Source organism: Centropristis striata, chromosome 20 (genome assembly GCF_030273125.1).
Source record: "Centropristis striata isolate RG_2023a ecotype Rhode Island chromosome 20, C.striata_1.0, whole genome shotgun sequence".
Classification (NCBI taxonomy): Eukaryota; Metazoa; Chordata; class Actinopteri; order Perciformes; family Serranidae; genus Centropristis; species Centropristis striata.
In genome coordinates, this window is record NC_081536.1 from 15,352,899 (window position 1) to 15,377,577 (window position 24,679).

The 24,679-nt window shown below is 39.1% G+C and overlaps 3 protein-coding genes across 3 annotated transcripts; 2 read left to right on the top strand and 1 right to left on the bottom strand.

Moving 5' to 3' along the window:
* Positions 1–901: 901 nt before the first annotated feature.
* LOC131993049 (uncharacterized) lies at positions 902–3,885 on the bottom strand. The gene is made up of 8 exons (XM_059358751.1): positions 3,705–3,885; positions 3,348–3,582; positions 2,542–2,636; positions 2,422–2,456; positions 1,540–1,617; positions 1,357–1,434; positions 1,165–1,230; positions 902–1,037 (listed from the first exon to the last, which is right to left on the bottom strand). The coding sequence occupies exons 1-8, from the start codon at positions 3,775–3,777 to the stop codon at positions 975–977; spliced, it is 723 nt and encodes a 240-aa protein (XP_059214734.1). The 5' UTR covers positions 3,778–3,885; the 3' UTR covers positions 902–974.
* A 6,253-nt stretch (positions 3,886–10,138) lies between these two features.
* Positions 10,139–11,245, top strand: LOC131993559 (superoxide dismutase [Mn], mitochondrial-like). The gene has a single exon (XM_059359521.1). It carries the CDS (start codon positions 10,377–10,379, stop codon positions 11,142–11,144), a length of 768 nt encoding a protein of 255 aa, XP_059215504.1. The 5' UTR covers positions 10,139–10,376; the 3' UTR covers positions 11,145–11,245.
* Positions 11,246–19,408: 8,163 nt separating this feature from the next.
* polh (polymerase (DNA directed), eta) lies at positions 19,409–24,471 on the top strand. The gene is made up of 10 exons (XM_059359397.1): positions 19,409–19,687; positions 20,291–20,425; positions 20,577–20,809; positions 20,922–21,100; positions 21,212–21,315; positions 21,451–21,570; positions 21,798–21,921; positions 22,164–22,229; positions 22,718–22,890; positions 22,990–24,471. Exons 1-10 carry the CDS (start codon positions 19,551–19,553, stop codon positions 23,942–23,944), a joined length of 2,226 nt encoding a protein of 741 aa, XP_059215380.1. The 5' UTR covers positions 19,409–19,550; the 3' UTR covers positions 23,945–24,471.
* The last annotated feature ends 208 nt before the right edge of the window (positions 24,472–24,679 follow it).

A 24,679-nucleotide genomic window follows, 5' to 3' on the forward strand; every position in this document is an offset into this window, starting at 1 on the left:
CATCAGATTGGTCTGATTATGAAACCCGTGTTTCAAAGTGATTTGCATTCATTAAAAAAAAAAAAGAACAAACAAAATAATAGCTGTAATTTATTTGCACAATAACAGGCTACCACTTTGTGTCGATAAAAAAACACACATTCATCACATTGTTTGCCAAATGAAGCTGGATTTATATTGCTTTCATGCAGTAAGATTTAAATCTGATGTCTCTTAATAATGCCTGATATTATACCACAGCCCAAGCAAAGCATGTGATTGTCCTACTTGATCAAATACTAGATGTACTGGAGATTATTTAAAAAAAAAAAAAGAGAGATAATCAGATAAAGAAGCACAATGTATATATTATAATTGTTATGTGGAGGAGGATAAAGGATGAATATGAATAAACGGCCTCCCTGGATCATGATAGTCTTCAAAGATGATTGGAGAAACTGCAACAAAAGAATGTGGAGTGAGTTAAACTATTTTAGTCACAAAGCTAAATGTGGTCAATTTAGTGGCTATTGGTGAAGAATGAAAATGTTGCTATGCCTCAATGTGTCAAACTGACACTGAAAAATATGCCACGTCGCGCCTCTGAAGGTCTGTACACAACATTCAAAGCATATCAAGTTCAAGAGTTTCATTCTCTCATCAGGCCGTCATTACTGCTCTGATTCTTTACATAGCAAATATTTGTTTAGTGCTTTATTAATGTTCTGAATGCACCTTTGACTTTACAGTCTTAAAGCAGCACCACTGTGCCACTCTGTGCCCTCCTGAATTCTCAAATTCTAAGCATGCATAATATGTGGAGAAAATTAACATTTTCCTCTTTTTCAACACTATTTTGATATACTGTATGTATGCAGGTTTGCACAAAATAACTCCTGTAATCGAAAGTAATTAAACATCTCCAATACAGACTGCGGGGTTGATTGATTTATCAGTGTTGCCATACCTGCCATCCTCCCATCTTGTTCTGCTCATTAGCACTTATTCTGTTTAGGAAGCACTGTGCTGTAGATGACACTTCCCTCTGCTGGTTCAGTCTAGTGAGAGAAAACAAGCATACAGTACAGAATGCTAAATAATTATCAACTAATTATAAAAACAGCACTAATCCATTGAGGTTGACGTATTGAGAGTCCTTTAATTAGTTTGAAATGAATCACATACCATTTGCTGTGCACTATTCTTCGTAACAATGGTACTGTATGTCACAGTCTCTTCAGGTATATCAGTCTGCTGGATGAGACTCAGTCAGATTAATAAAATTCAGGGGGAAAAAATACAAATGTAGGCAAATGTGTTAAGAGGAACTGCTCTCTTTTCAGCCTGGTTCAAAAAAGATGCTCTCATTTGGTTTACCTTCACTTGTGCCGTAATATGTTGATTATGAGCAATGGTGGCGTAATGCACGTCAGGGTCACTCCCAAATTGTGGGCCCTAATAGAGATGAATTAGAAATTTGACATTGATCTCATCATACTGTATGTTGTTTTTGAAAATCTAAGACAATTAAAACAAACAAGATGCTCTCATTTGGTTTACCTTCACCTGTGCCGTAATATCTTGATTATGAGCAATGGTGGCGTAATGCACGTCAGGGTCACTCCCAAATTGTGGGCCCTAATAGAGATGAATTAGAAATTTGACATTGATCTCATCATACTGTATGTTCTAAGAAATCTAAGACAATTCTCTGTCATGACAGACAATAAAGTTTTCTGATTCAGATTTTTTTTTTTCCTTCTCCTGTCTCATACACACATAATTGTTTGGTGAATTTGAATATACCTCGACTACTTGCTTTGCATGTCAGAAATTTTCCGTTATGGACTGCCATGAACCCCTTCCAAACCCAGGTTATTTGTAAGCAAACATATTTCATATAAAAATATGTTCCTGTTTGGGTTTAATAAGTCACAGTTGTTTTACATACAAGGACGATGGTTACCCTACATTTAAACATTTTCAATGTATTTATTTTTTATTAGGATTTTTGGCTAATTGCCAGGGCAAATGTTTTTCCAGGGTCATGTATTGTGATTGCTGTTACCAAAAATGGTGACCCCTTCGTAACACAGGTCACACGTTACATTTTACCAATGTTGACAGAATCTGATGGGTCATAGGTTTTGGGGTTCAGGTGTTCATGTACAGCATTGAGCAGCAGCAATAAGCAGCATTTTCTGGTTTAACAAGTGCAACCGTGTATTATCTACTGTATGTTACCATGCACTGTGCTCTCATTTATAGTAAGCAGCTGTAGAGAATGAGAACTACTGTACTGTTAATCATTCACTTGACTGGTCATACTGGCCTACTGTAAAATGTTTTATTTGCAAAGCAAAGAGGAAAAATACCACTGAGGAAGATTGACAAATTGTTTATAACCACACTCATAATGGGAAACATATGGCAGTATCTTACCACAGTCATGTCAGGCCCCTTAGACTCTGGCTTCTCTAAAACACAATAGGACGATATGTTTAGATTTAATAGATATTTTTTTCACTGAATTGGTGTTAACAGAGTGTAAAACAGACTTACTGCGTTTCATTATCATCTTCCATCCGAAAAAGGCAGCAGGAATAATCAACAGAAGTAAGACCAGGGTGGTGCTGACAATTGTCACCATAGTGGAACTAGACGATAAATGCAGATCGAAGGTACATTTAAATAAATAAAAAAAGTGGGTCTTGATGTCCAGAATTTGCTGAAAATCTGCTTTACTTGCAACAGCACAATCTATGCTCAAGAATGAACGAGAAGGTATGAAAAGTGAACTTCCATGCACAAATATTTAGGAGAAAGATTGCAGTGTACAGCCTATCAGTTGTGCTGAATTAGGAAAGAGGATGATTAGCAAAAATGTTGTTAATCAGATTTGAGCCTAATTAAGCTGTTCATAGTGAAATAAAGTGAACAGACCTCTTGCGTTCATCTTTCATGTTCCCTCCACCTGCCCCGTGTATGGTGGTGTTTGTGGGCTGAGCTGTATGTGGCACTGCACTCGTTAACTGAGAGGAATGCTGGGTAGTGGTTTGAAATGTCTCTGTAAAGTCTGAGTTAATAAATAGGAACAATCATATTGTCAGACGTTGATTATTTCAGGTATCTGCATTACCCTTGTTATCTCTACTTACTAGGTCCATAATTTTATGGTATGTCACTATTTTAAGAAAACAGAAAAAGGTTAGTTCTTACATGTTGTGGTGGGGCTAATTGTAGTCGTTGTAGTAGTAGTAGTAGTAGCAGTAGAAGTAGTAGTAGAAGTAGTAGTAGCAGTAGTAGATGTTAATTCATGAACAGTTACACACACTGGCATCTCGAAGCCTTCTTTATGACAATAATACCAGCCACTGCTCTCTGTCTTCAGTCCACTCATAGTCACAGTGAAAACTTTTGGGTGACTTGCATCAATGGTGACTGTGGTTTTACCGATTGACCCTGATGACTGAACACAGGAACTGCCCAGCCTGCACCACTTTTGTACTTTTTGATCGTTAAAATTGTGGCGGCAGCTTACAGTCACACTTCCCCCTTCAAATGCTGTGAATTTCTGTTGGTCCACATACAACTTTGGCTCACCTATAAATAAAAAGTAGCACAATACAAAATTAATATAGTCTAGTTTTGTTATCTGATACATGTTTTTCCATCAAGTAATTCACAGAAAGGATTTCACATATTTAAAACATAATAGATTTTACCTGAGAATGACAGCTTAAATTCCTTTTTGACATGCAGCACTATATATCTTTCCAAAGCACACCAGTAACGCATTCCGTCATCAGTCAGATCATTTATAGTCACAGTGAAGATTCTTTGGTTGGTGTCATCGGAGATCGAAAACTTTTTTGAATTGTCTGGCTCGTTTGTTTTAACAACATATGTGCATTTTCCCCAACGTTCGCCTTTACACAAGCATTTCACATTGTCTATGTAGTTCTTCGTATAGAGACATGGAATGGAGATGGAGTCTCCAGCTCTGACTGACACTTTACTCACTGTAGAAATGCCACAGTGAATTCCTGACAAAACAACAGCAGACACTTATATTACAGTGGTGCATTCAAATACATATCACCATCAGGTTACTCTGTGACTTAGTATCATGACTCAACTGTTTTTATGAAACACGATTGTAACATTTCATACTTGTGGCTTGTAATCACTTTAAATGTAATAACTCAAACAGCAATAGACCAATGCCAACTATATTGTTTTAAATAAAAACCTGACTATACTTAATGCATAGAGTTAAAGCTTAGCTGACTTACCAAGGAGTCCAGCAAGGATTAGAAGAGGAGCAAACAGAAAAGTCATGCTTCCATTAACGTTACAGGCAAACAAGCACTTTGACTATCATGATGAGTTTTCTAATACCAACTGTGCTTCCTCTTTTTTTCTTTTATAACTGTTCTTTCCCTGCCTGTTGTAAATCTACCTTTCATTATTCCATTTTATGGCATCAAAACAAGCCACTTGAATTTACATTTAATAACTACTTATTTAGTTTTATTTACCTTCCTTGTATAACTCATGTCACAAGGCTGAAACCAGTCCCAGCCGACATTGGGTGGGAGGTGGAGTTCACCCTGGACAGGTTGCCAGACTATTACAGTGCTACTTCCTTTATGTCACACATGAACCATTATTCAAGACTTCATTATCTGACAACTACAACTACCAAAGCTGAAAAAGGACTTAACATGACAACTTAAGTTCAATTTTATCCTGGTACAATACACAAACATTTATGTATAATATTGTAAAAGGCACCTTACATCTAGATTAAACTTTTGAATAAGCAACCAGCAACAACATATTTAAAACATAATAGTATTATTGACATGGGCATAATCAATGTTTTTATCATATGTGGTTGGAGATTTGATGTGTTAGCGTGTTTTATATCTGCTTTCGTTGGGCCGACATGGGCAGACCACACACAGCTGGGGAGACAGAACACAGTATTTACAGGGATTTCCTTTTTTACATTTTTACAGCTCACACCAGAGCATTATAACAGGCAGCATCAGCCTACAGATGAAAAAAACAAGTCCTATACCCATTCAAAATTTGGAAGGAAAATATTTCACTGACACAGAATAATGGTTAAGTGGAAGGGTAAATATATTGATACTGCATGATGCCAATGCAGATGTTGCTTAATGCATATTTCACTGCTCACCCTCATTACGACATCTCTGCAGACACTCTCATTTTCAAAGTTGTACTGGTTTCCAAACACCCTCCGTACTTGAAGAGTTCATTGAGGTGGAGTTGTAGTAATAACGCTGGAGCATCCCAAAACATGGTCCAGTATCCGGTGCTGCTTTACAGGCCTCTGCATGGAGAGAGGCAGAGAGATAGCACAAGGAAAGATAGATAGCCATTAAGTACAGCATCAATAGATAGAGAGATACTTTATTGTCCTTTTCAGGAAATTTGTTTTTGCGGCCTGTACATCTCCTTCAGACATATACACACATAGACACAGGATACACATAGACACCACAACACAACAAAAATATACACTTAATTCAGCACATTTATCACATTTAACCCTCCAGCACAGCAATACCAGGATGTTTATTTGAAAACCATTTTCATGAATGGGATATAAGTGTATCAGGGGTATACAGCTAAGTAAGCTGATCAAATGGGGTGCACTTGGTAAATGGGGTGCACTTATATAGTGCTTTTATCACCATCACCAGAACCCTCTACTTTTACAGGAGCCAAAGAAGGCACCACATTTCTCTTCATCGATCCTCTGTATGATAGAAACCTGATCCCCAAATCTTTCCTTTAAATAACCATTAGTCAGTTTCAAAAGCCTTTGAGACAGCAACACAACTCAAAACTACATCGTTAATACAGCATTTCACTATAGTGCATTTATAAATGTCTTTTTAATGTAACAACATTAAATGCACTGTCCACATTTATACTGTGAAAGAGGCAGTTTTAGTTGATACTACACCTTAAACTCCACATTCCAAGTGCTGCTAAAAGGTTAAAGCAGCATTGCAAAACTATTTTACCTGTAAATTGCAGCTTTAACTAACTAACTAACTAACTAACTAACTAACACAACACCAGCTTTGTCACTGATTTTGGTAAAGTGATATTTATGAAATATGTTTTCTGATTCCACAGATGTCGTCTGATAGCTCTGACTCGACTTCAGGGGAGTTAGGAATTTTCTGATGGACAGAATGCTTTCCTTGTTGCTAGAAGCTAACCCCTAACTGCTGCTAACTGTAGCTGCTGCAGTCAGCTAGCTCACGCCTGGAGAGGGCATAAATGATGGCAGGGAGAAGGGCAAGCAGGCAAAAGAAACCAGGTTCAGCAGCATCTACAGATATCATGGCAGAGGCGGAAAAAACCCGAAGTTGCAGAAGAAAATAAGAAGAGATAAAGGAGAGAATGACAGAGATAAATCTTGGGCTGGTTTTAGAGAGCTTCCATATGTTTGCTGAACATTATGATGTCACAGCAAAGTTGACCTCTGACCTTTCTCATATACAGTTATAGCCAAAAAAATGTTTAGTGAGGTCACAGTGACCTTTGACATCCAAAATGCATTGCAAGTACAATGCACTTGTTGCTCAAGTAAACATAACACTTGTTTGCAAGTATACCATTTCAGTAACATCCATTGCTGGAGAAATTGTGCTGGTACTTGACTCCTGACCTCTTTTCCATGAGCCTGTTTTAGCCGAGGAGATGCTGCGCAGGTAAGGCGGTAGCCCAAAGTAAGCTGGGTTGCTGGAGAGGACAGAGTAAACAGTAGGCAAACTGAGGCTTTCTCTGCAGAGTCCTCTCCTACCAGCACCTCTTTAGGTCCTTTTTGAATTCTATTGACCTTTCGACATTGGATCTGTAACAGACATTATAGACAATACGGTGAGAATTAAATGGTCATCATCCAGTGTTGAATATTCCTCCAATGAAGACCTGTTTGAATGGTTGGAATTCCACGCAACGGTATTAATTGACAATGCAGGATCCAGACAATACACTTTAACTTTTAAATAGGCATTTAATGTCTTACAACAACATCCTTTTTGCAAATCACAGGGACTGTCTGAAAAACATTTCTTGGATTCCTTACATCCTGCAACATGCAATCTACTGCAGCAGGTGGTGAAGCAACCTCAGCAGTTACAGACCTGTGTTGCCACTGGCTCATTCATGGCCCCTTAGAGACTATAAGCGATTCGCTACATATATATGTGAGGAAAACTGACAGAGATTAAATCTAAAGCATCTAAAGGCAGGTCTAACTGTCTGATGCCAGGCAGGCAAGCTAACACTTATGAACAAGACTACACTGTAGCCTAACATTTAAAGTGTAAAGATAAACAGAGATGCCGTCAAACATATTAATCATTTTGAACGTACACATCTGGGATATTTGTACCTATCCAAGCTTATGTAATCTCTATAACACTACGTCCCATATATTTACATTTATTAAGACTCAATATTCAAATAAATAATTAAAATAAATAATACAGGCTATAATAAAATATAACATATATCAATAAGATGGACTATGACATAGCCTGCAAATCAATGATTCTGTTTTATATGTTTCGTTGAATACATAAATAAATAACTTATTGTGTAGTATAAAGCATGCATTTAATTTATTTAAAAAATATACATTTAATGATTTTATTTGGCCAATTGCTGATGAATCATATTTCTGTGATGTGCTCCATATGCAATTCTGGCATTGCATTTCTTTATAAGTTTATGGTCATTCTTTTTTTTTCTCATATCAGTTTGTCTACAGGTCACAGGTTCTTTATGTCTACTAATAAATATTTTACCTTAAAAAATATGACAACAGACTTTATAATAAAGACTCGTAAATGAAACTATGATGACCAAATTTACCATTTCATCAAGTTAACGCTACACTCGGCCCAATTTAACGTGTTCATCTGTGTGTAATTACAATAATGTTTGTGTAATTAAAAAGCATCACATTTAAGCATGGTTCAGAAATAATGGAGTTTGTTATTAAGACTAAGACTGTGAAATATTTGTTAACGTAAAATTTGACGGCCAGGACCCCAGACTTTTTTATTTAATATCATTATCAAAGCAGGCATTTGAATATTAAAACACTCCAGAAACCGACTGATTGTGATCGACTTTAGTTGTCACACAACGTTAAGTCTGAATTTCAAGAGGAACTGTGCAAAGCATGATAACGTTTACTATCAGGCTATATTGAGAGTAGTTAATACTGTTGAATGTGTTTCGTTATCCTAAACAATAATCAGTATATTAAAACTGAAATGAAAGTGAAGCCTGTCCGTTGGAACACATATTTTACTTACATCTGTGGTGCAGGTGATGCAGACAAGGTGGACCTCTGATGCTCCACATGAGAAGACACAACTGGACTCAAACACATCAACAACTTATCAATTTTATGTGTAAGTTGACTTAAATCTTTTGCTGCTGTAGTGTTTTTACGTTTTTGCATTAAATCATATTATTAAAAGCACCCATTTATCAGCTTCCTGATTGTATTCTCACATTTTTAAAATTAGACATATATCACCTGGAATAAGAGTTGAACATAAATGCTAAATGTTTTATCTGTGTTGTATTATATCATATATTTTAAATCTAACATTTTCACACAGCAATAAAGACAACTTTAGCTCAAATGTAAATAAAATTTATTGAAATGCATAAAAAACAAAAAGGTGGACAATATTTAAGACTAGAAAAGTTCTCCATGATGGTGAGCAGCTTGACATGCTGACCTCCCCCATTCTGCTGCTGCTGAAGAAGACATGTGGGCAGCTCTTCCTCAAAGAAGGGGAGAATGTCTTTCCACCACAGTCCACCAACCACACCAACAGACACTGATGTCCAGCAGCTCGCTGAACACAGAGCTGTCACCAATGATTCACACTGACTATGGGAAGAAAATAAATGAGAGTATTAAATGCTTCAGGTAAAACAATATATATAACAAAAAGCTATGAAGAGTGCCTAAATAATGTTGGAAATACTAGTGTGTGACATGTGAAGGATAAAATGGAAGAAGGGATCCACACCTCAAAAATATAAAACATTCTTCAAATTAATTTATTTTGTAGTCCTTTGAAGACAAATAATGTGATCATAATGTCAGCTGTCTAAAGTCAAGTTACCAAGACTGGAAGTTACATTTTTTGACAAATGTACTGAAATAATTAAATATAAATATAAAATGGCCTTTCTGTCTTAACTGATATTCCAGATAATAATCCCGGACAGCCTGTCAGTGTCACATCATAACGGTAATACTGTTTACATTAGCGCTGTGGGGGATTATATTTAACAACACACGCACTGACACATCTACACTGAGAAACAACCCGCAGATTTTCTAATGTAATAAGTTTGTGATAATCATACCTGAGCAGAAGTTATTAATAGGCAAAAAAATATATAATTATATGCCAGTATCAATCCAACATCTACGGTAAGAATACTAACCTAATTACATATTACTCAGCTCATTATAACATTTAATCAATTAAAATTCAACATGTTTGCCTCATGTAAGTATCCGTAAACGTTATGTTTATTCAAGGTAACACTGGCGACATTACTGCAAGTCTCGAGAAAACCGGTATTTCAACTTACCCTAATTATATATCTAAAACAAGTTGAAGTTGCTGTGGTAAATTTTTAGAGTAACTTACCATGAGTTAAGCAGCTGGGACACCATCAGACAGGAACATCACGGCAGTGTTTGTCAGCCAGCCGGCCGGCTGCTGTCCGTCCCGGTGTAGCGTGTAGCCTAGCTTGTTAGCTCTGGTAGCCTCCGCTAGCTTGGTAGCTTCAAGCTAAGTAGGCGTGTTTCGGCCGCCTCAGCTGCAGCACTATGCCCATTTTTGGATTATCCGGGGAGTTGGGCGGAGTCATGGCGACTGTGGGAACGCCCACAAAGCTTAATTTGAGCTCTTCAAAACCAAACAAAGTTCAGAACCCTATGGGTGACGTCACGGAGACTACGTCCATGCTTTGATATCATTCCATTGTTCTCTGACTGACAGAATTGCTTTGATCTCCGTAACAAAGCAAAGAACATGACGTCATTCTTGACGTCAGAGCAACATTAACTAGTGTGACCCATTTGACCAGACCACCCTGAGAGCTCCAGATAGATAGACAGATAGATAGACAGATAAATAGACAGACAGACAGACAGATAGATAAATAAACAGACAGACAGACAGAACGATAGATAGATAGATAGATAGATAGATAGATAGATAGATAGATACATACATACATACATACATACATACATACATACTTTATTTATCCCGAGGAAATTCAAGAAACTCTATAACATGAACGTGCTGCGCAGAGTTGGCCAAATATTCAGGGGTGCAGCCACCCTCAGCCAATCTGTAAACCAGGTAGCTGCATCGAGGCAAAAGCACACGCTCCCTGACCTGGCCTACGACTATGGTGCCCTGGAACCCATCATCAGTGCAGAGACCATGCAGCTGCACCACAGCAGGCACCATGCCGCTTACGTCAACAACCTCAATGTCACAGAGGAGAAATATCTCGAGGCATTAGCAACGGGAAATGTGACGAAACAGGTTGCTCTCCAGGCTGCTCTGAAGTTTAACGGAGGAGGCCATATTAACCACTCCATTTTCTGGACAAACCTCTCTCCATATGGTGGAGGCGAGCCACAGGGGGAGCTGATGGAGGCCATCAAACGTGACTTTGGCTCCTTCCAGAAGATGAAGGAGAGCATGTCTGCAGCCTCAGTGGGAGTGCAGGGCTCGGGGTGGGGCTGGCTGGGCTTCGACAAGGAGAGGGAAAAACTTCGTATTGCTACTTGTGCTAATCAGGATCCCCTGGAGGGAACTACAGGTCTCATCCCCCTCCTTGGTATTGATGTGTGGGAGCATGCTTACTACCTTCAGTACAGAAATGTGCGTAAGACCTATGTTAACGATATCTGGAATGTCATTGACTGGGAGAATGTGAGCGAGCGTCTCAAGACTGCCAACATGGATGGAGTAAAGCAGAGGTGCGAAAATGATCCATTAAAGGGCAAAGGCAAGTGTGAATGCAGGTTTGGCAGCCTGTGTAAACCCTAAACCTCTTCCATCAACACGAAAAAAAGAAAAGTAACAGTAAGTAACAGGGCTTTGAGAGCTACGATGCCTGCTCTTTCAAATGTCATGTTTATTTCCGAAATCTTTTTTTTTTTTTTTCCATTTTAATGATTTAACACCTGCTGTGTTAAATTGTAGAAATGTTGTTGTTTTTTAAATGGTCTTGATGTTGTGATGATGTCAATTTAGTATTCATCTTGAAGGGAAAAGATCTGAGGTGTACTTTTTTCCCCCAACATGAATGCAACAGAGCAGGGGTGCCAAACTGATCCATTAAAGGGCAAGTGTGGTTGCAGGTTTTTGTTCCAAACTTAACAGGACCACACCTGAATCACGTCATTCAAATCACCTGAACTGTCACTCAGTTGATTTGTTGTATCAGCTATGGACCTGTTTGGTTGGAATAAAAACCTGCAGCCACGCAAGCCCGTTCATGAATCAGTTTGACACTAGAGTTCAAGACCTGCTTCCCATCCAGTTTCTTGTCCCACCGACATCTATACAACAGTGAATGCACTTTAGGGTTTACACCGGGTGCTCCGGTTTCATCCCGCTATCCATCAACACGATAAAAAAAGAAAAGGTAAGTAAAGGGCCTTTGAGAGCTACGTTGCATCCCCTTTCAAACGTCAGCTATTGCACAACCAAAGTGCATCTGCTCTAGGTCATTTCCTTTCTTTCCAAAATCTTTTTTTTTTTTTTACCATTTTTGGTCTGATGTTGTGATGTGAATTTAGTATTCATCTTGAAGGGAAAAAATTTGAGGTGTAGTTTTTTCCCCAACAACATGAATGCAACAGAGCAAGGGTGCCAAATGGATCCATTAAAGGGCCAGTGTGGTTGCAGGTTTTTGTTCCAAACCTAACAGGACCACACCTGAATCATGTCATTCAAATCACCTGAACAGTCACTCAGTTGATTTGTTGTATCAGCTATGGACCTGTTTGGTTGGAACAAAAACCTGCAGCCATACAAGCCCGTTCATGAATCTGTTTGACACTAGAGTTCAAGACCTATTTCCCATCCAGTTTCTTGTCCCACTGACATCTGTACAACAGTGAATGCACTTTAGGGTTTACACCGGGTGCTCCGGTTTCATCCCGCTATCCATCAACACGATAAAAAAAAAAGGGAAAAAAAAGAAAAGGTAAGTAAAGGGTCTTTGAGAGCTACGTTGCATCCCCTTTCAAACGTCAGGTATTGCACGACCAAAGTGCATCTGCTCTAGGTCCTTTCCTTTCTTTCCAAAATCTTTTTTATTCAACCATTTTTTGGTCTGACGTTGTGATGTCAATTTAGTATTCATCTTGAAGGGAAAAAATATGAGGTGTAGTTTTTTCCCCAACAACATGAATGCAACAGAGCAAGGGTGCCAAATGGATCCATTAAAGGGCCAGTGTGGTGGCAGGTTTTTGTTCCAAACCAAGCACGACCACACCTGAATCACTGTCGTCACTCAGTTGATTTGTTGTATCAGCTATGGTCCTGTTTGGTTGGAACAAAAACCTGCAGCCATACAAGCCCATTCATGAATCAGTTTGACACTCCTGTAATGGAGAGTTCAAGACCTGCTTCTCATCCAGTTTCTTGTCCCACTGACATCTGTACAACAGTGAATGTCCTTTAGGGTTTACACCGGGTGCTCCGGTTTCATCCCACTATCCATCAACAGGATAATAATTAAAAAAAAAAAAAAAAAAGGTAAGAAAAGGGCCTTTGAGAACTAGGTCTGCGTATCACCTGATCATTTAATTATTTATAAACAAGGAAACCAAAACTAAATTTTAAATCTAATTTACGTTTTCCTGTTGCTTGCTTTGCGCAATGTATAGTCGCTCGGTATCCATGGTGAGCAACAACACACCTGTCTGAGTGCCAAAAGTCCCAGGGTCCAGGCCATTGAGTGTGTACAGCCTATGGTCCAGTCCCAGGAGACTACTGGAGTCCCACATTTTAATGGCCTCACTCCAGCCATACATGTCTCTAATTAATGACATGTTTATGAATGGAGTGACATATCGTGAGATATCAGAAAGTTGTGAGAAATGGGTGTCCAGCGGGAAAGCTCTGAAATTAGTATCCGGATACTACTTGCCAAACATAACATGCGGAGAGGACCTTGAAATTGTAGTCTCTCGTACAAAGCTACCCACCAGCTTGGAAAACACAGTCAAGCCAGCCGCCACTTGTTTATCAATGCATGTATTTACTAGACATTATGGTACAAACATGTTAGAACAGCCTTTAAAATAAATTTTCTTTGAATTGTAATCTGAAATTAGATTGAAATACAGTTAAACTGGAAAATGTATTTTGTTTTGAAGGCTGTTCTAACACGTTTGTACCATAATGTCTAGTAAATACATGCATCGCAAAACAAGTGGCGGCTGGCTTGACTGTGTCTTCCAAACTGGACGGTGGCTTGACCGCAGCACGAGAGACTGCAGTTTCAAGGTCTGAGTCTGAAGTATGTCCTTTTCTCCACATGTTATGTTTGGCAAGTAGTACTGATATTAGAACTTCCCTGCTGGACACCCATTTCTCAACTTTTCTGAGATCTCACGATATGTCACTCCATTCATAAACATGTCATTAATTAGAGACATATATGGCTGGAGTGAGGCCATTAGAACGTGGGACTCCAGTAGTCTACTGGGACTGGACCATAGGCTGTACACAGTCAATGGACTGGACCCTGGGACTTTTGGCACTCAGACAAGTGTGTTGTTGCTCACCATGGATACAGAGCGACTATACATCGTGCAAAGCAAGCAACAAATGTGAAAATGTAAGTTAGATTTTAAGTTTTGTTTTGGTTTCCGTGTTGATTATATTTTCCGTTTTGAGCTGAAAAAAGGAAAACGAACACCAGCTTTCAATGTTTGGTGCATACAGAAAAACAAAATATTGACTTGGGTTTTTTTTTTTCGTTTTCAGTTTGCCACATTAAATGGAATAATTGAATGATTGGATGATACACTGATAGTGCAGGTTATTTTCCTTTGTTTTTAAAAACCTTTTTTTTTATTTTTATTTTTTTTATCATTTTTATGATTAACACACCTGCAGTGTTCAATCATAGAAATGTTTTTTTTTTTTTTTTTTAATGATCTTGATGTTGTGATGATGTCAATTTAGTATTCATCTTGAAGGGAAAAATCGGAGGTGTACTTTTTTCCCTAACAACATGAATGCAACAGAGCAGGGGTGCCAAACTGATCCATTAAAGGGCCGGTGTAGTTGCAGGTTTTTGTTCCAAACCTAACAGGACCACACCTGAATCATGTCATTCAAATCACCTGAACTGTCATCACTCAGTTGATTTGTTGTATCAGCTATGGTCCTGTTTGGTTGGAACAAAAACCTGCAGCCATACAAGCCCATTCATGAATCAGTTTGACACTCCTGTAATGGAGAGTTCAAGACCTGCTTCTCATCCAGTTTCTTGTCCCACTGACATCTGTACAACAGTGAATGTCCTTTAGGGTTTACACCGGGTGCTCCGGTTTCATCCCACTATCCATCAACAGGATAATAATTAAAAAAAAAAAAAAAAAAGGTAAGAAAAGGGCCTTTGAGAACTAGGTCTGCGTATCACCTGATCATTTAATTATTTATAAACAAGGAAACCAAAACTAAATTTTAAATCTAATTTACGTTTTCCTGTTGCTTGCTTTGCGCAATGTATAGTCGCTCGGTATCCATGGTGAGCAACAACACACCTGTCTGAGTGCCAAAAGTCCCAGGGTCCAGGCCATTGAGTGTGTACAGCCTATGGTCCAGTCCCAGGAGACTACTGGAGTCCCACATTTTAATGGCCTCACTCCAGCCGTATGTCTCTAATTAATGACATGTTTATGAATGGAGTGACATATCGTGAGATATCAGAAAGTTGTGAGAAATGGGTGTCCAGCGGGAAAGCTCTGAAATTAGTATCCGGACACTACTTGCCAAACATAACATGCGGAGAGAACCTTGAAATTGTAGTCTCTCGTACAAAGCTACCCACCAGCTTGGAAAACACAGTCAAGCCAGCCGCCACTTGTTTATCAATGCGTGTATTTACTACATTATGGTACAAACATGTTAGAACGGCCTTTAAAATAAAATTTCTTTGAATTGTAATCTGAAATTAGATTGAAATACAGTTAAACTGGAAAATGTATTTTGTTTTGAAGGCTGTTCTAACACGTTTTTACCATAATGTCTAGTAAATACATGCATCGCAAAACAAGTGGCGGCTGGCTTGACTGTGTCTTCCAAACTGGACGGTGGCTTGACCGCAGCACGAGAGACTGCAGTTTCAAGGTCTGAGTCTGAAGTATGTCCTTTTCTCCACATGTTATGTTTGGCAAGTAGTACTGATATTAGAACTTCTCTGCTGGACACCCATTTCTCAACTTTTCTGAGATCTCACGATATGTCACTCCATTCATAAACATGTCATTAATTAGAGACATATATGGCTGGAGTGAGGCCATTAGAACGTGGGACTCCAGTAGTCTACTGGGACTGGACCATAGGCTGTACACAGTCAATGGACTGGACCCTGGGACTTTTGGCACTCAGACAAGTGTGTTGTTGCTCACCATGGATACAGAGTGACTATACATCGTGCAAAGCAAGCAACAAATGTGAAAATGTAAGTTAGATTTTAAGTTTTGTTTTGGTTTCCGTGTTGATTATATTTTCCGTTTTGAGCTGAAAAAAGGAAAACAAACACCAGCTTTCAATGTTTGGTGCATACAGAAAAACAAAATATTGACTTGGGGTTTTTTTTTCGTTTTCAGTTTGCCACATTAAATGGAATAATTGAATGATTGGATGATACACTGATAGTGCAGGTTATTTTCCTTTGTTTCCAAAACCTTTTTTTTTTTTTTTTAAATCATTTTTATGATTTGACACACCTGCTGTGTTCAATCATAGAAATGTTTTTTTTTTTGTTTTTTTTAATGATCTTGATGTTGTGATGATGTCAATTTAGTATTGCTGTCCTGTTATAGGTCAAGACGTCCTCTGTTCTTTAGGTGGATGAGGGTGGGGGTGATGTGCTGCCAGGGCCTGGACCAGGAGAGAACTCTGGCGACGGAGTTTTGAGTATATTGGAGCCTGTTCAGGGATATGGTTGGGAGCCCTGACAGGACTCCGTTGCAGTAGCCCAGGTATATTCATCTTGAAGGGAAGTAATCTGAGGTGTCTACTTTTTCTCCCAAAAAACATGAAAGCAATAGAGCAGGGGTGCCAAACTGATCATTAAAGGGCCAGTGTGGCTGCAGGTTTTTGTTCCAAACCAAGCAGGACCACACCTAAATCAAAGAGCAGAGTGACGCAGCGGAAGCGTACTGGGCCCATAACCCAGAGGTGCATGGATCAAAACCATCCTCTGCTAATTTCCATTGCTGTGGGTCAGCTAAGTTCAATGTGTGCCTGGTCATTGCCTTGTATGCTCACATTACCATGTAGTCACAATTGTTCTCTAGTGCAAACCAAGACATTGCTATTTTGGGGGCAGCTGTGGCTCAGTTGGTAGAGTGGTCGCCCACTGAACCACAAATGGCTCCCGATGCTGCATTCATCAGTGTATGAATGAATGGTGGCAGGTGGCACTGTTTAGGATAGCCTCGGCCACCAGTATGAATATGTGTGTGAACGGGTGAATCACGCCATTCAGGATGTCCAATGCCTCGTCCACACTGAAGGACGACCTCAGCAGCCAGACATCCTCCGCGGCTGAAGCTTAAGCATCCAATCAGCGCTGCTTTAACAACCGAGGAAGACGGCCGCAGTATGGGGAGTGAGAGCCAGGCTGAAGTGCTGAGAAAAAATTGTGTTTTCTTTCGTGTGCACCTTATGTGATGCTAGTCTATGTTATGTCTCTGTATGGTGATGACCAGCGATGTTTCCTCACCCAGTTTGTCTTCAGGAGCTCTCCTTCTGTAAAAAACAAAATAAATGTTTTGGTCATACCTGCTATGACGCCCATGTCTACCATGCATTATAAACATACTTTTAATGTGTTGTTACACATTTTGTTTTTCATAGCATTTTGTTGTTATAGTTATAACTGATAACATATCACAGAACTTCATAAAAGTAATCAAAACACATTATAAAGCATTGTATAATGACTTCAAGTCAAGTGTCATAATACTTCAGAATTGTTGCTTAGTAATAATACGCTTGTCAGTGTATTATTATTGTCTTCATAATAATGTGATTATACGCTACCCTAAGTGGTCATTGGGTTCTGTAGTAATTATATTACAGAGGATAGGCAGATATATTACATTAGAAGCTGGCTACAAGTCACTAAATGGTCATGGTTTGCTTTAGAAAGGGTGAAAATGATTAACAAAAACAACATAAGAAAAAAACCCAACAACAACATACAAACACTAAACTGAATCAAAATATGGTTAGTACAAAAACATTTGCAGTATAAGTATGTTCATCATGCATTACACACGTGGGCCAGCAATCATGATGTTCTATCATACGTGACCTTATAAGTGATTATAAAATGTGATACAATGTGCTATATATCAGTGCCATAATTATATCTATTAGTGCTAATAACTACAACTATACAATGCAATAAACAGGTTATAATGTTTTTGAATTATGTGATATCTCACAAATGAATGCAATAAAAGCAAACTGAAGCTTTCAAAAAAAAAAAAACCCACGTGTTTTACAACAATTAGAGGATGTAGCATTTTCTCAGATAACACTTCTAGCTGTGATTGATGTGACAGAGCTGCTACATTTACGTTCATTACAGCAAATAACACTGCCTGTCTTACCTTTTCTTTTGTGTTTTTGATTGCAAGTTAGAAAGACAAATTCCAAAATCTTTGTATGCAGACATGTTGACATATTCAAAGCTTGACAGGCATCCCGCACCAGTTTTTAGCTATGATTGGACAACCATGGTTTGAGGGAGGGATTAAGCAAAGTGTCAATTTGCCATTTCTTTTACATGAAAGTGGCGATTTTGGAAGTCAGAGTTTGAACATTATACCTCAACTTTCTCCTGTCTATAAAACAAAAAGCTGTGAAGACTGCCAACATATGCACTGCGTTTAATATCTTTAACATGTAATCTTGATGTAAATTTAAGAAAAATATATATATATTTTTTAAACTGCCCACTGTCCTCATCATAACGAGTATTCTAAGCATGTTCACAAAGTATCACAACAAACAAAGTACGGACGCTCAACAAACTGTCAAATACTAAATGTTGAAGCTTACAGGCCTAAAACCAACAGTTTACAACCATAGATGCAGCATCGAACGCTAACTGCTCACTGGGCTGACGAGACGCGGGGCTGCCATCTTGGAGTGGTGATCCGCTCCACTTATTGTAATTCGTTTGGCAGGAGCAATGAACTGTCAGCGCATTGAATTAATCTTACCTCACTGAATTTCGCTGATTTTCACACGTTTTTTGGTCATACGTGTAGTTATGATAAAGGACACGTTTTGTCGTGTTTTATTATTCATAGTTGGCTTAACAGTAATAGAATATTGTTATATGCTAGTGACCAGACGTCCGAGATCAAAACTGGGAACATAATCCCAGAGAAGGGGAAAAAACGGTCAGCTATGTTTAAGTTGAAGAAACAAATCAAATCAAATCAAGAAACAATCAATCAATCTCTGTGTGACGAAGCAGGTCACTATCTATGACTGCGTAATCACTGACGTGTGTGTGTGAGCATCCCTCTCTCTGGATTTTATAGATTAATCATGCAAGATGCTTTTGATACAATGATCATGTGCTGATATTGTTTAGAAACTGTGATTCATTTAAATACTTATATTCCATCTGCTTAAACTGAGTAAGATTCAATAATCATAATAATACAATTGTATGTTATATTTTGTGTTGACAAGATCTGTGTCTCCAATAACTTCTCAGTAAATTTGTTTTTTTTATTCTAAATCCAGTGAAACAGATTGGTGGTTTTAGCTGATATGAAAACATTCAGGTGTTTATATATGATTATGTTTAAGTAGGCTATTTGGCAGACACTTTTATCCAAAGCAACATACATAAAAAATACATATAAAACAATCACTGTAAACAGTATACCGTGTGGGTATTATTATTATTATTACATGGGACATACCCTATTTTATACAGTCTATGGGTGTACCCTGTGTTTCCATGTCGACCTCAACAATATGGCCGACCGTTGATGTTGTCTTCGTCGACTGTTGATGACGTTTTTATGTAACTTCAACAGATAGCGTAAAATACAAAGCGACAGGAACATATTTCGGCGCCCGTTTAAACTCCGGTAAACTGGAGAGAGCTGTGAATTAACAGCAAAAATAGCAAGTGGTTTTATTCTTACTGGCAAATTTTCCTCCTCCGTGATGGAGTACGGAAAGGAGAGAGTGGTGGCGTTAGTAGACATGGACTGCTTTTACGTCCAGGTGGAGCAGAGGCTCAATCCAGCTCTGAAGAGCCTTCCCTGTGTGGTGGCCCAGTACAAGACGTGGAAAGGAGGCGGGTGAGTTTCTGGCACAGACATTGTTTTTTATCACAAACACAACTGATAACATCATACATTCAAGTCTCCTAATATTTTGATGGAAAATCAGAAAGAAAAGATGTTTCTACTGTAACTCAGTGCTGTTTTCCAGTTAACTCAGTGGTATCTGCTTCTTTAGACTGCAGTGCCCATAAGCAAATTATGGGCACTGCAGTCTCAAAGCTTTTCTCTCGAAACTCAGTTCAATTAGACTTTTTGTTATGGTCATAGCGACACTATATTGCCAAAGTACCCTGATTGTATTAGAAGGAAATAGTACTAAGAACTGTAGACTAAAAAAATGACATCACAGGAAATAACTCACTAGACTGACTAAATGTTAACTGTGAAAATTATTCTTAAACTTAGAAATTGTAGTTTGACAGAAATATCTTAACCCAAGGTCCGCTTACTAGCTTTTCCACACCTTTCAGTCGTCTCTCAAGGGCTTTCTTAGCCAATGGGGGTGTGTCACATGACCTATATATGTCAAAGAGATGGGATCAAAATTCTGTTGACATGTTCTTACAATTTGGAAATATCACTTCAAAACATGGTTCTTAATATGCCATCCTCTGTTAGTATCATAGCTGTGAGCTATGAAGCCAGGGCCCATGGTGTCACCAAGAACATGTGGGTGGATGATGCAAAGAAACTGTGCCCTGATCTCCAGGTGGCACGGGTTCGTGAGTCTCGTGGCAAGGCAGACCTGACACAGTAAGTACGGGTGATGTACTATCATGCTTTTACACCTATTAACCAATCCAGAGATTGTACCATGAAGCAATTTGTCCATAGTACATGTTATTTAAACACCTCTACTCCTGTGACTAGTTGTAAAATAAATAATCTACTCTCCCCTGTGTAGTTACAGGGAGGCGAGTGTAGAGGTGATTGAGGTTATGTCTCGCTTTGCTGTGATTGAGAGAGCCAGCATTGATGAAGCCTACATGGATCTGACTGCTTCAGTCCAGCAGCGTCTGAAGGACATGAATGACAAACAAATTGAGGCTTACCTGCTCAGAATGACCCACATTCAGGGATACCCACAGAGTTCACCTGAACAGGAAGCATTTGCAGAGGATGCTGTCTTAGATAAAGGTACGTATAACCAAACTTGTTTCAGCACTGGACACAGGAAGCTTGTGTTGACACTGAAAAAAAAACAACTTTTGGTAGGATGTATCCCCTTAAGAGTCATGTTTGTCCCCAGAGGAGCAAAGGTCCAGAGGTCTCCAGCAGTGGTTGGCATCCCTCCCTGTCCCTCTATTAGGGGAGCAGAACTCTGCAGAACTGCAGCTAACTGTTGGGGCACTTATTGTCGAGGAAATGAGGGCAGCTGTGGAGAAGGACACAGGTTTCCGCTGTTCAGCAGGGGTATCGCACAATAAGGTAGGAACAATCTCTCATTGTTTTATTACTATAAATAGAACGCTGATGAAATATTGTATTGAGCAGAAGTAATCAATGCTATTTTCATTATTCACTGCCTGCTTTTTTCAGGTATTGGCTAAACTAGCCTGTGGTCTGAACAAACCCAACCGACAAACTGTACTGCCTTTGGACTCTGTGACAGAACTTTTCAACTCTCTACCCATTAGCAAGATGTGAGTGAAAAACCATTTTTTCTGCAATAAAAATGCACTCATGACAAATTACATGACTCATATTCTGACAAGGATAAAGACAAAAGGTGACTAACAATACATTGTACTCTTGCATTGCTTATTTCACCTGTGCAGCCGTAATCTGGGGGGTAAGCTTGGTGCCTCCATTACAGAAACTCTGGAAATAGAGAACATGGGAGATCTGACTCGCTTCTCTCAGGCTCAACTGGCACAGCACTTTGGAGATAAGACAGGGTAAGAGAAGTCAAAAATGTCATAAGATAACTGGCAAACCCAGGTCTTGCTAATTTTACTTCACCTGTTGTCTCTGGCAAAAGCATGCCCCGTGCATATCACACAAAACAGAGCAAAGCTTTTCTCCTACAAAGACAAACATGTTTGATATAAAACTGTTTTAAACTCTGAGCATTTTATTAACACTTGATTAGTTACATCTACCATTGAACCTCTCTTCTTGGCAGCCAGTGGCTGTATGACTTGTGTCGGGGAATTGAGTTTGAAGCAGTAAAACCCAGACAGCTTCCAAAGTCTATAGGCTGCAGTAAAAACTTCCCTGGGAAAACATCGCTGGCTACGAAAGAGCAGGTACAGACCATCATTCTTTGCTTCCAAAGTGCTGCAACAGAAAGTATCTGTCTTTTATTTTAGGGTTATGTCATATTGACAGGAAGTGGTGAAACTTTGAGAGAATGTAGTTAATCTAGATGTCTATGGAAGATGACATGATACACGTTATTGTAATATTTTAAACAAATATGCACTTTGATATAATTTCCTTTTAATTGATAAAAAATTGCTTTGATGATTGTTATTGATACTTTGTGTAGGTTCAGTATTGGCTTCAGCAGCTGGCCCTTGAGCTGGAAGAGAGGCTTACCAAGGACAGAGAAGTGGTGAGTTATCTGCCGTTGTGTCATTTTTAGCAGCGTGTAGCAGTACTACTTATTTCCCCAGCTGGGTTCCCCATTGATGTTGTTAACAGTAAATGTTTACACTCCAGTGCCTGTCACATCATCAATACATCAATCAATACATCATCTTACAGAGTGGTTGAGTGAACATTCAGAGAATGATTTCCTGCTTAGCACCAAACAGTTATTATATCTATAACAATAATAATTTGAAGTAACACAATTCCAAGTGATAATATTGCTTCATGATGTCGTAAAGAAGAAAAAGGGGGGGGGGGGGGTGATTTGTCAGTGTTGTGTTCATGACTTGAAGTGGTGAGCTATTTGTGGTTTTGTCTTTTTTTTTTTTCAATCTTTCCCTTATTACATCAGTCATACTTGTTTCCTTATCTGGGTTTTCCGTTCACGTTACATATGCTAAATATAACTGGGTTTCACATCCGTGCATGTCTTTTCTCATCATCTTACAGAATGGTCGAGTGGCTAAGCTGTTGACGGTTGGTGTACGCCAGCTCGGGGACAAGAGGCCAAGTAGCTTTTCTCGTTGTTGTGCTTTAGTACGCTACGAAGCGCCCAAACTGGCCAGTGACAGCTTTGCCATCATCAAGAGTCTCAACACAGCAGGAAACCACCAGGCAGCGTGGTAAGATGGTAGAATATATTTATAACAACACTGTGAAATATTTAAATTCACTGGTATCAATGCTGTGTGACTGAACTTTGTGTTGCCTCATGTTCCCAGGACTCCTCCCCTCACCCTGCTACACCTCTCAGCTAGCAAATTCAGCGATGCTCCATCAACAGGGGGTATTGCTGGCTTTCTTTCCAGCGATGTCACTTCAACCCAGAGTCTTTTCTCCACCACACAGCCCTCCACCCAGCCAGCCTCTGAAATGAAAAATGACTCCACATGCAAACAACCGAGCACCATCCAGTCCTTCTTTCAAAAGTCAGCTGAGAGACAAAGACAGAAGGTTCTGAAAGATGTAGACAAGGAGGACGAGAGTAAAAGCTCCACAGGGATTCTGCCATCCTCTTGTAAAACCTCTGCTACTGATAGTGAGTTAGAGGCAGATGCCAATAATCCTGCTTCTTCAGTTGCACTTTTTTCTCAAACTAAAAACGCTTCAGCCAGCTCCCATTCTGGCATTTCCTCTTTCTTCCACAAGAAGAGTCTTGAAAGAAGCTCACCGGTCTCAACGTCAACACTAAACAAGCCTGAAACAGGAGATAAGCAAGGACATGACAGTAAAGACGACTCAGAAGACGCTGTTGGTGCTGCATCAGGGCTACAGGCCAAAGAACGCTCATCTCAGGAGTCACAATGTGAAGAGTTAAGGAATGATTTGGGTATTGAGTCAGGGGTAAATCACCATCCTTCCAGCGTGGCAAAAGAAGACCTGTTAAACTGTGAACGCTGTGGCCAGGAGGTGCTGGTCTGGGAAATGCCTGAACACAATGACTATCACTTTGCCCTGGACCTCCAGAATTCATTCTCTTCATCCACAGGTTCAGCAACCATCTCCTCCTCTTCCCCCACTGTTTCTTCTTCTTCTAATGCCTTTCCAACTCCTCTCAGAGCCCAGTCCTCACGTGGCAAGACAAAAACCAGAGGCCAGGCAGGACCACAACCAAAAAGGCATCGCTCCCAAGGTGGGAGTACGGGCACACTGGATTCTTTTTTCAAGAGGAACTGAAGACATCCTGTAGAACTGCTTTTTGTAAAACTTTTTTTTAACTTCTGATAATGCTTATATTAATATATCTCAAACAAAGCCATAACATGATCAATGATATTGTCCTACATATTATATAAATGCATACAAATTAGAGGTTAATTCAATTAAAGATACTTTTTTAGATTTTGTAGTAGTGTACATGGTGTTGTAGTGTTTTGATGCACCAGCAGGTGTCACTAATCATCTGTATATAAAGCAGGAATTCTCACTTGAGTGTCAATTTCAAGTTTTCTGAGCTCAAGAGATAGACAAGAAAATAGTATATATTTGAAATAAATGATTGCTGGTAGGATGAGAGCAATTATGAGAGTCATTCTGTTTTGTTTACACTTTTCTACCATGGTGAACCTCTTGTTCTGTAGTGCATGAGTGGTGAAAGACAACTGAATGAGGAATTTACTCTTGCATTGTCTTGCATCAGCCGGGGAGCGGATTGGGAGGAACGGTACCAGACAAGTGAAATAACAACGCCTTATGAAACTTAATTTTATGTCATGAGTCATGTCTTTGTAACATGCGAGGCAGTAGACAAAACACTTGGTGTATGATGACATGGCTGAAAATTTTCAGCAATTTTGTTTTTGTCTTACAAGGAAACAAAATTAAACACCTGCTAAAGAGACAATAAAACTTTTATTCATGTACATCATGATACACAAATTGGATCTGTACATAAATATTGCATTTCACCCA